At 51.2% G+C, this 17,423-nt stretch overlaps 1 protein-coding gene across 5 annotated transcripts in view; it reads left to right on the plus strand.

Moving 5' to 3' along the window:
* Window positions 1–17,423, plus strand: part of Abr (active BCR-related) — a 218,730-nt gene that overhangs the window by 183,088 nt on the left and 18,219 nt on the right. Inside the window, exon 1 of one of the 5 annotated variants that reach the window (XM_013016540.1) lies at window positions 11,536–11,751. The exons of the other annotated variants lie outside the window; for them this stretch is intronic. Coding sequence (XP_012871994.1) covers window positions 11,590–11,751 — 162 coding nt within the window. The 5' untranslated portion in view covers window positions 11,536–11,589. Of the gene's footprint in view, window positions 1–11,535; window positions 11,752–17,423 lie in introns of those variants that run through there. 5 annotated transcript variants of the gene reach the window in all.

The following is a 17,423-nucleotide window of genomic DNA, read 5'->3' on the forward strand; positions in this document are numbered from 1 at the left end:
AATCTCCCAACCTGGGGAAGGACCCTGGCATGGCTGGGTGGCCAGGACAAAGAGCTGTGGTGATCTGCTCACCTCTAGATCCTGCTTTCTGTCATAAGGTGAGCCTCCGGCTTCCTTTGCCTGGAGTACTGTCACTTCTGGAGTAGAAAGCATGGAAAAGAGCAGGGGTGAGGGCATCTGCAGTGTGTACCCTGAAATTTATGCTCTACCTTGGAGTAGTCTGTTTTCAAATTTGAAAGACAAAATGTCAAGTCTTGAGAGCGATGTAAGATGCCAGTGACAGTGAGAATAGCATCAGCACTTAGGAAGAAAGAGCCAGGCATGGTGCTGAATGTTTTGTCTGTGATCTTGGGGTCCAGTGGGGAGGGACTCTGTCACAGTAGTAGATCAAGAAAGCTGAGGCAGGGGCTGGGGAGGTGGCTCAGTGGTAGAGCGCTTGCCTTGTATGCCTGAGGTCCTGGGTTCGATTCCTCAGCACCACATAAGCAAAAAGAAAAAAGCCGGAAGTGGCGCTGTGGCTCAAGTGGTAGAGCACTAGCCTTGAGCTGAAGGGCTGAGGGACAGTGCTCAGGCCCAGAGTTCAGGCTCCATGACCGGACCCAAAAAAACAAACAAAAAAAAGAAAAAGAAAAAGAAAGCTGAGGCACCGAGGGCTTCAGGAATCCATCCAAGATAATATAGCCAGGGCCAGATGATCAGGACTTGACAGGGCTGGCTAATGGCTCAGAGCCCATTGCTAGATGCTATATTGCCTCCTACTGTTTTCTAAGGAAACCTGTGCCTCAGGAATCCAAAGAGGAAAAAATTGTGGGCTGCAGGTAAGGAGGTTTCAAGGAGGATGTGGGGCCAGAGGGATCTGAAAGTAAATCTTTAATTTCAAAAGCAGTGTTTGTATGAAAAAGATAATCACGGTCACAGTAAAGACACTTGAAACAATCACCCATCCCATTCTTACCCCTCTGGAGCAATTACTTCATTCTTTAATTTTGGGTATAAACATACATACACACACACATATGCACACATACATATATATGTGTGTGTGTGTGTGTATATGTGTGTGTGTGTGTGTGTGTGTGTATATATATATATATATATATATATATATATATATATGTTTAATTATAGCATGTATTTTGTGGGTTTTTTCCCCCTCTGCTTTCAGGGCATAATATCCCATGAAAAAACTCCACCTTTCTGTACCCTGTATAGAATTTAGACACACATTTTTTGGATACATTATTAAAAGTACTTTCTATTCAATAGTTTACGTAAAGGCACAGTAATTGCCCTCTTAAGGTTCTGTGCTATTCTAGCAAAGTGGGCAGTGAAAAGGCATGGGGTGGGCATTCCTGGGGAGGGATCCACATGGCAATGGCAGGTGGGCAGTAATGTGCAGGGAGGAGCCAGCTGGCCTAACCAGGTGGGGTTGGGAGCTGAATAAGTGAGAGACAGTGAAGGGATAGATTAAAGAAGAGGATTCCTAGGGTTTGAGGCCAAAGTCCTTTCTTCTGACAGGGAAGAAAACAGGATCAGAACATGGGTGAGTGACATACTCATAGTCACACAGCCCATTCCCGGCTGACCCAGCACTCCAGATTCAGGGACCATCCTCTAAAGTTGGTCATGCTTGGTCAGCTGCTGGGGCAGCCAGTGAATGGAAATGCTCAGACAGAAAAGAAACAGGCTGAATGTCAGTCTGTCCTGTCAATGCAGATTTCATGAAAGACCCCCCAACAGCTTGTCTACCTCCTCTTCTACTCTCTAGAGTTGTCCTTTTCTTTCTAGGCCCAAAGGGCTGCCCTACTGCCCACTATCTCCTTGCTGCCCCACCCCCAACCCAACCAGGCCAGGGAACAGCTTGGGGTGGGGGGCCCTCCCCTTAGTCTGCACTGGCTTCCTGCTCCCAAGAGACTCCTCTATCTTTATTCTAGTCTATTTCCAACCACACTGCTCCAGGCTCCAGATGTGCTATCCCCAACTGGGACCTACCCGCTGGCTTATTTGCATATTCCCAGGATCCAGCCCTTCTTGGCTGGCTGGGCCAGAGAGGAGAGCTCTCCCTCAGAGCCCACAGCTCAGTTCCTGCCTCTTACCTTAGGCAAGAAGGGTCCAAGACCCAGGAGCTACCTAAGCCAGATGAGCTTTTCTATACCCCTTCCCAACTCCCCCATGCCTTTCCTCTTCCTTGTTCCCCATTTTCTAGCTCACCCACAAGTCCAGGGACAGCTCCCTGTACCCCTATTTTCCAGCATGGGAAGCAGCTTCACCTTCCCCACAGCTTGCTTGAGTACAGCAGTGCATGCAACCTTGGGGTGGGGAAGGACATCAGACTAGGCCAAGGATTCCAGCCATCCTATTGCCTGGGTGGCAACTTGGTCTTGCTCTGACCTTGAAGTTTAGGTCTGCCCATTTCCCTTCCAAAGTCTGCAGTCTGTGTGCAAAGAGGAAAAGAAAATCCAGAGGGGATTCCTTGACATGTTTTTTTTTTTGTTAGTTTTGTGCCAGTGGGCTCTAACCCTTAGCTTTTTACTCAAGGTTAATGTCCTAACCACTTGAGCCACAGCTCCAATTCTGGCTTTTTGATGGTTAGTTGGAGATAAGACTACTCTGGAGATAACTACTCTGGAGGCTAAGACCTGAGGATCATGGTTCAAAGCCAGCCTGGGCAGAAAAGTCCATGAGACTCTTATCTCCCATAAACTACATACTCAGAAAAAGACAGAAGTGGTGCTGTGGCTCAAGTGATAGAGTGCTAGCCTTGAGCACAAAGAGGTTCAGGGACAGCACCTAGGCCCTGAGTTCAAGCCCTGGGACCGGCAAAAAAAAAAAAAGTCTCACAGATTTTCCTGCCCTTCAAATCAGGATCCTCAGATCTCAGCCTTCTGAGTAGTTAGACTTACAGGCATGAGCTACTGGCGGCTAGCTTCTTAACTGGGCCACTGGGAAGTGTATGAGGACTCACAGGTATTTTAAATGACACTTGGGAGGAGGTCATGAAGGCCATTGTTCTCACACTCAGCTGTCTTACTCCTCCAGGATTTCTGGTATAGCTTGTCACAGCCTCCCTAAGGCTAGCGCCTGCAAGTAGCCACTGTGTTTGGACCTCAGGATGGCTGTAGCAGCATCTGTAATCTTCAGCCCATGAGGTCAGTCCAGCTTTGATGAGAGACTTCAGTGTGGCCCTGCCCCACCTCGCCTGGGAACAGCTCTGGGCCCTTCTCTGAGAGACTCTCAGCTAGGCTGGGTGCAGTCAGGTCCAGAGCACAGCTTGAGTGAGGAGCCCTACAAGGGGCCTTTGTTGGCCAGGCGAGGAAGAGCTGCTTCTGGTTTCAATTACTCTGCAGAGCAGGAGGGACTTGGAGGGAACATGGGTCAGGAGTCTGCTAGGGCAAGAGTCAAGGGCTCCCCCATCACAGCTCCTCCCTCTGGCCCCTGAGGGGTCTGTGTCCCTGTTTGACTGTGTCCAAGAGTCATGCAACCTAGCCCTATTGCTCTGGTAGCCTGGTCTCTGGGACAATGGCCTAGGTGATCCAGAGCCCATTTATCTTATCCCATTTATCCTCCTGTCCCTTGTTTATAGGACATGGTGACCACAGCTGAGCCCCTGTTTCTTATGGGAGGCCATGTTTTGACTAGAATGGAGGCAGAGTGGGCTGCTGGGAGAAAGAAAGCCTTGACTGGTGGTCCTTTTCCATTTTCCCACTCCACTCCCCCAGACCCACACGTCATAGCTCAGGCAGCTCCTTGCAGTGGAACTTGGGCAGCCTCTTTCTGGAAGATAGACTCCTTTCCTGTCCCCAGCTGGCATAAAACGTAGGAGTCCAGAGTTGGTATTTTCTTCAGTTGGTATTTTCTTCAGTTGCTGCTGGCTACTTTGAGTTGTCCCAGGTTGGGCCACTTCCTGTGTCACCATCACTGCCATTGTACCAGATCCTAGAAGCATGTGGGGACAGGGAGGTTGAGCGCCTGGCCTGATTCTGCTCCTTGCTTAGGACAACGCCTCCTCCATGACTAAGACAGTTCTTCTATCTGGGTCTCTCTCACCCCATCTGTCACAGACCCATCCTTCTCCCCCACCCCCACCCCCACCCTGTTCAGTGTTCCACCTGCTGTCACCCTTCCAAGCAGGTCTGGGTGCTTCTGAAATATGTGGAGAAGTAGGCAGTGGAACATTTGTCCTTGGTGGGGAAAGGCCAGGCAGAGCCCTGTGAAAGAATTCACTTACTGGGAAGAGTTTTTCCAAACACATGGTGTAAACCCTGGCCCAGCCGCCTCCATGACCCAGGTGTTCCTCATTTGGAGGACCCAGGCCCTGCAAGTACCGAGAAAGAAGACAGGAAACATTCAGTAGGAAGCAGATGGAGGCCAGGCCTCTCTCCTCCCCATTTGGAAATGCCACCTTGGCAAGAAGGTGTGGTGTCCACTCCTCTGGGCCCACCTCTGAGGGGTGGGTGACAAAGCTGAGATGGTCCAGAGGACCTTGCCATCAGAGGGCTGCGCTTTATCTTCATAGAAAGCTAAAAATCTCACCCCTACTTTTGTTTGTCCCTCTCGTTTTGAAGAGATAGCAGAACTTCCTGGGAACTGCTGAGTTATGGCTGCCAGCATAGGGTCCTCTTCAGATAGGCTTGCTGGCTGCCCCTGAGTCCATAGCACTTGCAGAATCTACAACAGTTCCTAAAGAGCCAGTCCATCCTTGACCATGGCATCCCATGGGTTGGGATGGGGGACTGGACATAGCCTTAGACACAAGAGGCAAGCTGCACTGACTTCAGAGGAGAGCCTAGAGTGACTTGAGAGCCAGGAGGACCCAGAAAATACCATCCTGATTTACCAAATGAGATAAGTGTTAGGCCTATTTATATGGAAGTGGGGTGGAGGGGAAACTGCATCAGCCTTGTAGAAACCCACTGTTTTCCTGAAGTAGGGAGAGAAGTAGAGATGAGACATGTGTTCTGAATCCAGGCCTGTGACCCAGCAGTGTCCTTAAAAAGCCCCGAATCTCCCTGACCTCCATACCTCCCCAACCCTGAGGGAGAGGGAGAGCCAGTGCCTCGGTCAAAGGAAATGCGTTCTCATGAGAACTGTCTGCCTGCCTGGAGCCCAGTCAGAGCTGCAGGTCTAAGCCATAGACACTGGAAAGAGGACCTGGGGCTTCTGGCTTTGCTTACAGAACTTGGGAACTCGCAACAGCATCTTACAGAGCTCCAAGACAGGCGAAGGCTAGAGGACAAAGGAGGTGTGAGCCAGGTAGGTCCCATGTCCCACTTCAAGCCAGGGCCTCTCTTCTCTGGCTGGGAAACTGGCATGAGATTTCATTTGGGGACAAGAAGGGGTAGGTGTTTTTAGCCAAGAAAAGAGATGTTTTGAAGACTTATTTGGCTTAAGCTCCCAATTTGACAGGTGTAGAAAGTGACTTGGAGATCCAGTTACTAGGCGGGATGGGGTCCAGCTTTCTTGACTACCCTGGACTTTCTTCTGGTCACTTTGAGGAAGTTGCTCAATAATGCTGGAGAGAAGGGACAGGGCGGTTCAGTACATCCTGCCCTGCCCTGCCCTACTTTCAGACTCAGATCTTCTGCAGTGTGAAGTCCTGGGTAACCCAAGAATATTCCCCAGGGACCCCTGCCTACTGGCTATGCCAGGAGATCCTAGATATACCCTCCTTCCTGCAAGGAGAAGGAGCAAACAAGTGCCCAAGGGGTCTAGGCATACTCTTGGCTGCAACTGTTGTCCTAGGATTGGGAATGTGTTAGATGGAATAGATAAGAGGGGATGTGGGGGTGCTCTGCCTGCTTGAATGGGTTTAGTTTAGACAAGCAAGATGTTCCCAAAGGCTCAAATGGATTTTCCTCCCTTTTCCATGACCAAATGTGCCATGAGAAACACCAGCAATGCCAAGGACGTACTGTCCGGTCAGTTCTTCTGCAGTGGACATGCTCTCAGGCTATTTCAGCCTCTTCCCCCACCCCCACCCCCTCATACTTGGATTTTAACTCAGGTCTCACACTTGCCTGGCTTACTTTCTCATTCATCTGGGGCTCTATCTCTCAAGCTATACCTGCACCCTTGTTTTTTGTTGCTCATTTTCAGAGATAGAATCTTACAGACTTTTTTTTTTCCTGCCTGGGCAAGCTTTGAATTGCAGTCCTCTGGATCTCAGCCTCCTAAGTAGCTACGATTATAGGCATGTATCATGGGAGCCTGGCTTAGCCTCTCTTGTCCACCCAGAGCCACCACACATTTTACCTGGACTGAAAAGTGAGGCTGATTGGGAGCAGCACATGCTATGCACTGTTGGTAAACCAGAGCAGGCTTCTGGGAGAAGGGAAGAGCGCAGCTTACTTTGCACAGGTTTGATGTGAACTGAGGAGCAAATAGCTTGGCATCCTAGCTGCCTCCTGCATTTACACCATGCACATCTTAAACCTAGTGTACCATTGAACTTGCTTCCCAGCCTCACCCTGGGCATCTAGCTGTAACAACCAATAGCCACTTACCCATGAAGAGTTAGGGTTCCAGAGCTCAGATTGTTTGCAACCCCATGCATAGCTAGCTAGGTATCTCTGGGTCCTTGGGCCTGATTACCTAAAAGAGCCCCAGGTAAAGGAGCGCCAGGAACTGGTGGCCAGGGCACCCACAGATTGAGTTCAACTATGAATAGGCATGTAATGTGTATCCATTTGGTGATGAGAAAATGAATTGAGTGAAGGCTGAACTCTACTATTGGCTGCCTGATTCCCCAGGGTGTTTCCTGTGATGGACTGTCCTGCCCAGCACCCATGGCCCTGAACCCCCCTGTACATTGTCCTGCCTGGTTCTCTCTCAGCCTGGGCGTGCTTGTCTGCTGGTAGAAGCCATTCCCAGACTTTCTATCTGCACTCCACAACTTCAGCCCAACTCGCCCTCCACCAGTGTTCTGCCTTCTGGCTCTGATCGTTTAGGCCCACCCGTCACTGGACTTTTCTGGGGCGGAGAGGGATGTCCTTGCTAGACCCCTCTCAATCTTTCCAGTCCAGTCTTCATCCTCAGCCAGTGCCAGATATCTCAGGGTAGTTTGTTAGGACTCCCCTCCTCATATCACTCCCAAGTCATCTCCATTTGGGGACCTGTGACTTTGGTCTAGCTGGCAGCTCAGAACCTTTGTTTCCTAGCTCATGGTCATTGGAGCTAAAGGACACAGATAAGAAACCGGAGTTCTGGCCTGGGGGAAGATGAAAGTTGTTCTGGGGAAAAGGAGGTCACTGCAGGGAAGCTGCAGCCACATCCCGAGGTTCTGAGGAAGAGCCTTTCTCCTCATGTTCACAGGCTAGAGAGAGGATTTACCTCAATGCTGTCCCACCCCCCAGCTGTCACCACTGCAGCACTGTGACAGTGCCTGTCCCTCTCATGACCACATGTCTCAGGCTGTGTATTATTCCCTGCTGACCTTTTTTCCTCAATGATGCTGTTGCTGATCTCTTTAGCCTGATTTTACCTCAATCACAGCTGTGCTGGGTGGTGAGTTTCCCTCCCTCCATAAAGTCTAGGGTCTTACCCACTTCTCTCTAGGGACAACTCCTCTCATTCCTCTGGCAGAGAGCCTAGGGAAGGGCGGGGGGGAGGATAGGACAGTCCCCCAGGAATGTTTTTAATTCCAAAGGCAGCGACATCTGTTTGTGGAAGCCTTACCTCCCAGGCTGTGTTTATGCAGTCAGGGGCCCTTACATATCTTCAGAAGTTGGTTCTGCCAGGTGTGGCTAGATGCACGGGGTGGACATAGGCCAAGGGGATGTAGTTACTTCCTGGGTGGCCAGGGTAACCTGAGCCTAACCCAGAGATGAGGAAGGGTCCATGATGGGCAACAGAATCTAGAAATCAGACCACTGCTTTTGAGAAACTTTCTGGGGACATTTATCCCACACAACTCCTCTACCACCCTGCTTCTAGGCCATCCATTTCAAAAAGAAATGAGTCAAACCTTGGGGAAAAGAAGGCCAATCTGTGCTGTCTCCAAGGGAAGGCCCCAGTCCATGGGGAGGAGGGGAGAGATGAACATCTCTAGGGAAGAGCCTCCCAACTCAGCTACCCATCTGCTAAGGCGCTTTTGTCACCATGGAGACCACTTGGCCATTGTTCATCCAATCAGAGCATGCTTTACCCAGACAAGTGTTGAGCCTGGGGTTCCTAAGTCAGACAAGCGTAGGGCTTTGAGAACAGAATTTATCCTGCCCCCCTTCTCCCACACACCCAACAGTGGGATGCAGCACACCATTCCCCCAGATTACTCTATGGCATATGACCCCCACAAGAGGGAAGAAAGCCAGTAAGGGATCTGCTGAAGTTAGCCAGCCAGTGCCAAGTGCCAATTGTGTATCTGCAGCAGGTGAATGCAGTAAGCAGTTACGGTGGCACCTTCCCAGACAGTTACACAACCAAACATTGCACGGGGGATTTAGAGGACAGCTGAGGCCTGGCAGGGGTGGCCTTTCCCACACCCTACACCAGCCTCATCTCCTCCATGAAGTTATCCCTGAGTCCATTTAGGTAGAAGTGATCTCCTTTCTTTCAACTTCCCTGGCATTTGATCTGCACTATGGTGATGATATAATCCTGGGTTTCTTGAGGGCAGAGATGATGCCTCCTCTGTCTAGGTGTGACACAGAGTAGGTGCACAATTGTTACATGCCAGATGCACAACAGTCTGCCTGCCTCCTGTTCAGACTAAAGGCCCCTCCCTTGGGTTGGCAGCTTTGTCAAGCACTGGCTTTTGATTCATCTCTGATTCCCAAGCCCTTATCCCAGGGTCGGGTGCTCAGCCAGGCCCTCTGTCATTGTCTCTTGAATGGAATGAATGAGATAAAGAGAAGAAAACTAAAGGAAGGTGCCAAGCCTTGGAGGAAAAAATGGGTTTGGTGATAGCCTTGGTCAGAGGTTCTCTTGCCTTGACCCTCATGGGGTTTGATGGAGATTCTTCATAGGTGGCACCCAGATGCCCTGGAGAAAGCAGATGAGGGACGGGTCAGGTAAGGTCACTTGGATCTCAGCTGGTCCAGGGAACCTCGGTCCTTGCCTTTGCTGATCTCTTCACCTCCTCTTTGGGGTACTGGCCAAGCTGTTGTAGCTTAGCCCAACTTCAGCTACAGTGGTCATGGATATGAGAAGGGCTTGCTTGACCTTGGCAGCCTAGCCCATCTACTCTGTGCAGAAAGCAGTGGACTTCGGGGAGGTTTGGGACTGATTAGCTCCCCTGATTCAGGGACACCCAGAACTCAGTCTCTGGTTCTAGCCCCACAACAGGCCTCATCTCCACCATCCAGGCGGGACCTGAACTTGCTACCTCTGGGTGTCATTCCTTCAAGGTGAAGGGAGTTAGCTCTGGAGTTTGCCTGACCTCTATTCTCAGCCCATCCCATCCTGGCCTGGGTCAGGTTGCTTGACTCCAGGGCATCCTTGGTTCCCTCAAATGTAAAATGAGGGTATTTGTTCTTCATAAAGCTGAAAGAAGGTTGAGTTAATCTTTGTAAAGCTGTTAGCATAAGGCTAAACACTTAGAAAATGGCAACTTAATTCAAGCCAGGTGATTCTTGACTATCTCTGTAGTGAAGCTACCCTTTAGTCCGAAAGCTCCAAGGGCTCAGACATAAAACAGGATTACATACCACAAGGGCATTCAGATGCCAAGGACTAGCCTCTGTGCCCTGATCCATCAAGCAATGTTCTTTTTTTTTTTTCCTTGTCAGTTATGGGGCCTGAACTCTGGGCCCGGACGCTGTCCCTCAGCTCTTCAGCTCAAGGCTAGCGTTCTACCGCTGAGCCACAGTGCCACTTCTGGCTTTTTCTGCTTATGTGGTGCTGAGGAATCGAACCCAGGGCCTCTTGAATGTAAGGCAAGCGCTCTACCACTGAGCCACCTTCCCAGCCCACTCAAGCAATGTTCTGACCTAGCTCTTTCATGAGTCCAAAGAGCTCTGCCACCATACTTCAGTTAGATCAAGACCGTGAGCAGCAGGGGCTTAGGAGGGATCAGTGACTAACTGCAGCTGTGTGGCCTCCCTGAGCTGGGTTCTACCACCGACACATAAGTGCAGTCGGCCATTGGGAGTCTTGTGCATAGGACCTGGTCATAGCACCATGCAGAGACTGGCTTCCTTCCTCCTGGTGCCCAGAGTTGCAGTGGTGGAATGTCCCTGGTATCTGGGTTGTGCATACCCTAATCCTGTGAAGTTCGGGATTTTCTCCTGTCTCTGAGTACAGTACTATAACTGGAGCCATTACCCTGAGAAAGGAGTCATTCTTCACTTTTTTTTTTTTTTGTACTCATACTAGGGGCTTAAGCTCAAGGTCTATGCACTGTCACTTAGCTAAGAGCTCTATCCCTTGAACCACAGCTACACTTCTGATTTTTTTTTTTTGATGGTTAACTTGGGATAAAAGTCTCACAAACTTTCTTGCACAAGCTGGCTTTGAATCATGATCCTTGGTTGTTAGGCTCCTGAGCAGCTAGGATTATGGATGTGAGCCACCAGCACCCAACTCCTCATTCTTCATTTAGAACATCCACTGACTTGTGGGTCAAGAACGAGGTCGTACACTCTGTCTCTTAAGGGGGCCTGCACAGACATGTGGTCACTTGTCCCTCTGCCATTGGACATTCTCTCCTTTGCAACAAAAGCCTTTTTTGGTGAGATGCTCAGGACATGGCTATAAACAGCCATGGGAGGAGCACCTCCTGCTGGACACCTATAACCAGAGTGGCCTGTGCTTTTGCCCGGTCCCTAGATAGGGTAGGGTGATGAGGGGGTCTGGCTGCTATACTAGAGACCTTCCTCACTCTTTACATTTATTGTAAGAGGAGGTATGAGATTATTGATCCAGCAGTCTCTTGCCAAGCTGGCATTGAAGGAGGTTCCTTGGGGCTGGAATTGAGGGTGAAAAGTAGAACTTCAGGGCAGCTCCAGTCCTTCATGGGTGAGGTAGATCACTCTTTGTGGCCAAAATGCAGCTCTAGATGGAAATTCCCAGCCCCTAAAGCCCCTTCTGGCTTGGCCTGTAACCTTCTTGAGACTTCTCAGGCCTCCTGGAGCAGCCTGGTGGTGAAGGAGTTAATGCAGGAACCTAGCCGGTCGGACTGGCTTGTGTTTAGCGGCTTGTCAAACTTTATTTAGTAGGGACTTGGGAGGAACGCCAGCTTGCCAAGAGTTAAAAGCCCAGGGTAGGGTGTTTTTTGAGGGGGGGCAGCTCTAGCGCCCCCTTGGGTGGCACTTCCTTCGTTGTTGGGGCCGGGGCACTCAGCAGATGACTGTAGCACACGCACTGATAGCCCAATTGACCTCAGGCAGAGAGGAGACCAGAGGCTGCGGGGAGGAGCTGGGTGGCCAAGCAGTGCTCCCTGCGCGGGCTGCAGTCTCCAGGGAGGGGAGGAGGGAGGAGCGCACGGATGCGGAGGGAGGAGAAACCCGAGCCCCGCATCGCGCACTTCCAGGGCCGTTAGACTACAGTCCTGGCTGAGCGCTGCGCAAAAGCCACCTCTCCAGTGCCGTCTGCGCCTCTCCGTGCGCGCATCCCAGCTCAGAGCTGGCCCCCCGCAGGCTGGCCACCACCGGCATGACCGACATCCTGCCTCAGCCCGACTGCAGCCTGAAGGCTGTGTGTGAACCCCTGGAGCGCTGCTGCCTGGATCAGCTGGAGGAGTCGGGGAGCAAGAGGCCCCTCAACACAGGCGCCCGGCTCTGGGGCCGAGTGCGCAGCAAGCTGCTCCGCCACAAGGTGCTAGCAGGGACTAGAGGGTGCAAGGAGGGTTGGACCAAAGGGGCTTTGGGAGGGCTGGGGGAAGGGGGGGGCCTGTTGCTGGATACTCTCAGCCTCTCCACTGTAGCTCCTTCCTGCCTAATCCCAGGAGCCCCCCCCCCATTCCCCGGGACAGAAGCTGGGGTATATGTGTGGGTCTGCTCTGAGTGGCTTAAACAATGATGAAAGCTGGTTGCTACCCCCGTCCCAACCCTGGCTGCGTTCTCTGCATCTGTTCCTGCCTGGGGAAAAGGATTGTCTCCTCGGCCCCAGGAATTCAGCTCTGCCCGCTTTCTAAGTCTATACCGGCAGGAATATAAACAGACCGGGCCCGGGCTTCCTGGGTCTCATTGTCCTTTCAGGAGTCCTGCACAAGCCTGACCCTGCCTCCTGTGGAATCTCTGGCTGCCTCTTTGCTGAGGGGGCACCTCCACCATGACTGCCATGTGAGGGTTCTTTGTGCAAGTTGTGGGGACCAGTCCCATCCGGGAAGAAGGGTATGGGTTGTGGAGAGGGAGTGCTGTCCCAGGTCTTGGGGGGGGGGGTGCTGTAGACTGTTTCTTTAGAGACCACCCAGATGACTGCTGGTCTGGTGCCAGCTGTCAACAGTGTGCCAGAGGGTTCCTGACCCCAGCAGACAGCTTGGACCTAACTATGCCAGAGCAGACTGCCTGTCTTGTCTGCAGCCCCAGACCTGAATTGGGATAAAAGTCTGAGATAGAAGCTGAGTGTCCTACAGCTGGGCAGGCTGCCTGGGGGCTGGCTTTGGTCCCTGGCATCAGGCATCCAACAAAGAGCCAGACCCAGTGCCGAGCACACAGTAAATGCTTGATAACTCTAATAAAGCAAAAATCAACGACCTAAGTCAGATGCCAGGTCTGGCTGGCCAAGGTCGTGGGCATCCTTCAAGTTCGTGACAAGGAATCTGGAGGGGGGGGTTGGCTTCCCAGCTCTCCTGTCCCTCAGAGGAGGCCCCTGTGCAAGCTGTGCCTGCTAGCCAGCACCCAGGCCCCTGGTACCAGCCAGTGGAAAGTGAGCTTGGTCCTGTTGGCTCTTAGTTTTATCTCCTGCCAGGGAAGAGTACTTGACCCCCCTCATAGGTGACATCAGTCCTGGAAAGTGCTGGGCAGGGCAGCAACTTGAGCTGCCCTGCTTTGGCTCCTGTGTCACCTTCTGCCTCCCTGGGGACCAGGCTAGCAAAGCCCTGATGGCCTCGGCTGCTACCAGAGCCCCTCTATGCTGAGACAGCTGTCTGCGCCCGGCAGTGTGGAGCCATCCCCTCTCTGTCTCCCTCTCCGAGCCCTTGCTGAGGCCAGCAGACAACAGCATAAAGCTCACCAACCATTCTAAAACCTAAAAGTTGGTGAGAAATTCCCCCTAGCGGGTTCCTGGTCCTGCCAAACTGGGGGGCGGGGGAGGAAGGGGCGGGAAGGGGCTAGCTAGACAAAACCCTTCCAGTTACCTTACCCTTTGGGCTGAGGCCTTGGCAGGTAGGGATAAAATTTTAAACCCTGAAGCCCACACTTCTAGTTTATCCTTTCATGTGTGGCTAGCAAAGTTGAGAAGCCACTTGAGGACTCTGGCTGGGTTGGCCTCTGGTGGCATCTGACAGCTCCAGGTCATGGTGATCTCTGCAAGAGGGGGGCTGGAGAGGAGGCTAGCCAACCAGGTGCCGGGCTGTGGTGGAGCAGGTTAGCATCAGTGCAACTGCACAGCCGGTCTGGTGCCAGAAGGCACTGTGTAGTGTGAGTGAGTCAGTCCCCTAGTACATGCTGTAGGACAAAGTGTGTCAGTGTTCTGGACACCTCAGGTGACAGAGGGACATCTACCCTCCTGTGTCTGCCTCACTGTGCACAGGCTGGTAGGTATGCAGGTGGAGGTAAGGCTTGCTGTACCCTTCCCTTCCTGCCCCAGCCATTTTACCTTATTTCTTTCCAAGCGGCAGGCTCACTGCCAGGTCAAGGGGGCCAGGATTAGGTAGGGGTTTAGGTGGGGTGGACAAAGAGGTACCGGCTTCTGCCCAGCCAGCAGGAGAGGCTACCTTATTAACACGTTAACTAAGGATTTGATGCTGTGAATGCCTAGTTACCTGTGGCTCTCCTGTTCCCTTTTAACTAAACTCATTAAAGGCTGGAGGAGGGGAGTGACTCATCCAGGGACCCTGTGGTGTTGGAGCTGAAGAGTCTGTTCTGATGGAAAGGTCCCAGCATTAAATCCAAGCCTTTGAAATCATGTAGGGCTAGTGATCCAGGAGCCTCCAGATGCTGAAGAAAGGGAGGCAGAGACCATTTGTAGGTGTCCAGCAAGGCTGAGTTGGGCTGTTCTTGTCTCCAGGAGAGTTCTGGGGCAGAAGCTTTCTTCTGACCCCTGACTTGGCAGTTGGTTTGTTGTGTAAGCATTTAGCAGAAGAGACACGTGGCATTTGGGTTTGTGGGTCCTGCCAGCACTCTCGGCATTTAACTTGAATTTGTACTTTCCTTTTCCTTTTTTTTTTTCCACCTCAAGTCATTCTCAAGTAAACTGGACTGAGTGGTTCGGCCTTCCTTCCATCCTGCTTGCATCTAGATCCTTAGGGTGAACTTCAGAGGAGGCTCATAGAGAAATCCCATTCTCAACCCTGCAACCTCCACAGGTTTTTAGTAGGGACCATAGACAGGCTAAGAGGCTCCAAGTGAGACCAGGGTCAAAGTGAGGCAAGGCCCAAAACGTATCTGGTAGACAAATCAGCGCTTTGACTGTCTCCCTGCAATTAAGGCAAAGATGCTCCTGATCCAAACCAGGCCAGATCCTGGCTGAAAGTGGGGACCCAGGCTGAACTGGTAGGGTCCAGGGAACAGAGGAGAGTTAGGGACAGCTTTTCTGATTCTGTGGGTCTGAGAAGTCACTACTTCCAAAGCAATACTCTCAGGAAGTTAGAGAGGCTGGTACTGCTAAGCCTACCTGTTCCACAATGACCATCTCAGACCCTGCTTGCAGAATCAGAGATAGTACCCACCAGGGAATCGATGCTGAGGATGATTGTAAAAGGTCCTTCCTTTGTTAAATTGACTGCTATCTCAGGTGTGAAATTGACAGGTGTGTGTGTGTGTGTGTGTGTGTGTGTGTGTGTGTTTGGGGGAGGAGAGGACCTTGAACTCAGGAGCTGGCTGTGATCATCAAAGCTCATTTTTGGCTGTTTTGGTATTTTATTGAAGCTAGGGAACCATGCTGCTCAGATCTCATCCTCTTGAGCTGCTAGGATTACAGGCGTGAGCCACCAACATCCACTTAATTTGACAATATTTGACAGCATTTGTTTGCAAAGGGCATCACACGTCCATGTACTGGCTGTTCCTGCCATTGAGGGAAGGAGTGTGCTGGTGTGAGATACAGATGTCAGTCAGGGAGTATGGCCCAAATGGTAGATCACTTGCTTGTCAGGCTCAAGGCTCTGGGTTCAAGCCTCAGTACCAAAAAATATAGAAGTTTCTTGACCTTATTTATTTATCCTCTGGCTTCTGGCACCAAGAAAAATCTTGATGGTGGTGGCTTATACCTGTAATCTCAGCACTGAGGAGTCAGACACAAGAGTATTGCAGGTTTAAGGTCAACCTAGATTCCATCATGAGATCTTGTTTCAAAAAGTCAAAAAAGACAGAAAATCTTGAAATCTGTTACTCTTATTACAGCCTTGGCTGTAGCTGCCTTCTACTCTGTCCTGCGACCTCCTCCCCATCACCAGAGGGAAAAAACCTGTGTCATGTCTTCACCATCCACAGGCGTACCTCTATAGGATCCCACAGCTGTAAGCAAGAGACAGAGCTCCTCCCTCTAGGTGTAGAAATATCTACCATGAGCCCGCCTCCTCCTGGACCTCTGTGTGGGCCAGGATTATGGTTTGACCTGCAGGTGGAAAGCAGGGTTAGTGTGATCCCTGTATCCCACCACCAGAGCCACTGTGGTTCCCACTGCACTTGCCACAACCCATGGGGAGGAGACCTGATTTAGGCCCATATGGGCTGTCTCCCAACCTCAGAGCTGATGAAGTGCTGCATCTGAGTACACTCCAATGCAGAGCCACCTATGTACAATCTGCTTGTCATTTAGGCATAGCTCACAGGCCCCAAGGTGGAAATTCTTGCCCTAAGTGAGCTTTTCCAGGCACTATTTCTTGGCGTCGGGGGGGGGGGGGAGTTGAATGGGCACTTGCCTTCCCTGGCATCTCTTCATCCCACACATAGCTTGGCTAGCCAGTCCTACTGGGCTTGGTGCCCCAACTTTTGAATGGCCCTGAACCAGGGAGAGCTGATTACCTGCCAGCTAAGGTAGTTCCTGAAAAGCCAAAGCTGCCCAGGCCCAGGGTTGTAGTAGTATCCAGAAACAATGGGTCCCAAGGCCCAGGAGGGAAACTATTTTGGAAGGATTCCAGGAACTTCTGGAGGTGCTGAGATGTGAGTGAAAGGATTCTGGTCTGGGGAGAAAAAAAACAAAAACAAAAACAACCTTCAGCTATGTGACTCCCCATTTTGGGAGCTGGTCAGCAGGCTATTTGTCATCCTCTCTCCAGTACCATGTACTGGGAGCAGAAAGGTTGCTTGCATTCTGACCACTTTCTGGTGCCCTATAGGAACACATAGCACCTGTCTGCTCCTGGGACCCATCTGAGAAAGCCAATGTCAGTCCTTGGAGCCTAGTGAGTCTGGCAACAGGCCCTTTTTCTTGACCCCCAAGATGAGTTATGGAAAGGTAGGGTCATGGGAGATGTTCTTGGGCTTCTGTAAAGCATATGGGACAGCCAGGTGCCAGTGGCTTATGCCTGCAATCCTAGCTACTCAGGAGGCTGAGATCTGGGGATTATGGTTCAAAGCTAGCTCAGGCAGGAAAGCCCATGAGACTCCTCGCCAGATAACCACCAGAAAAATGGAAGTGGAGCTGTGGCTCAATGTAGTAGAGTGCTTTGAGCCTTGAGCAAAAAGAGCTCAGGGACAACACCCAGGTCCTGAGTTCAAACCCCACGACTGAAGGAAAAAAATAAAAGAGTAGTGGGCATAGAGTTGGAACACAGGATTTCTGCAACCTGTTTAGACTGGAACTTGCTCCTGAGCAGAACCTGGAATGATCTGTATCCTGTATAGTGACCTCAGCTGAAGCCAGTGCCCCAGATAAGCACAACCCCACACAGTGATATCCACAACAGATACCTGAATACCTTCTCTGTGCTCTGGAAGGTGTCTTCCTTGTAGCAACTCCCCAGTCCTTTGACTTATGTGGCGGAGGATGCCAGAGGAATCAGAGACCTATACTTATGGGAGTCAGGAGGTTTCATTTTGTCCAGTCCTGGGATTGCTGTAATGACCCTGGCAAACCTCTTACCTCTCTTGCTTGTGTACAGTGAGGCTGTCAAACAGGATGATCTCTTAGAATCCAGTGCATATGATGGTCTTGGCCACAACTCAATATTCCTTTTCCTAAGCCTTAAGCCTTCAGCACACTGGCAGCATCTGGAGGGGAGAGGCTGCAGGGCTGCCCCTGAGCCAAGGCCAGCTACTCATTAAACACACAAAAAGAGAGGAGAGCAAGAATGTGGCGCGTCTTGACCCCTGTCCTGAAAGAATTGTGGTAGAAAAGGCACTGCTATTACTCACAACTCAGGATTTCATCAGTCCAGGACT

The sequence above is a fragment of the Dipodomys ordii genome, unplaced genomic scaffold (genome assembly GCF_000151885.1).
Source record: "Dipodomys ordii isolate 6190 unplaced genomic scaffold, Dord_2.0 Scaffold31, whole genome shotgun sequence".
NCBI lineage: Eukaryota > Metazoa > Chordata > Mammalia > Rodentia > Heteromyidae > Dipodomys > Dipodomys ordii.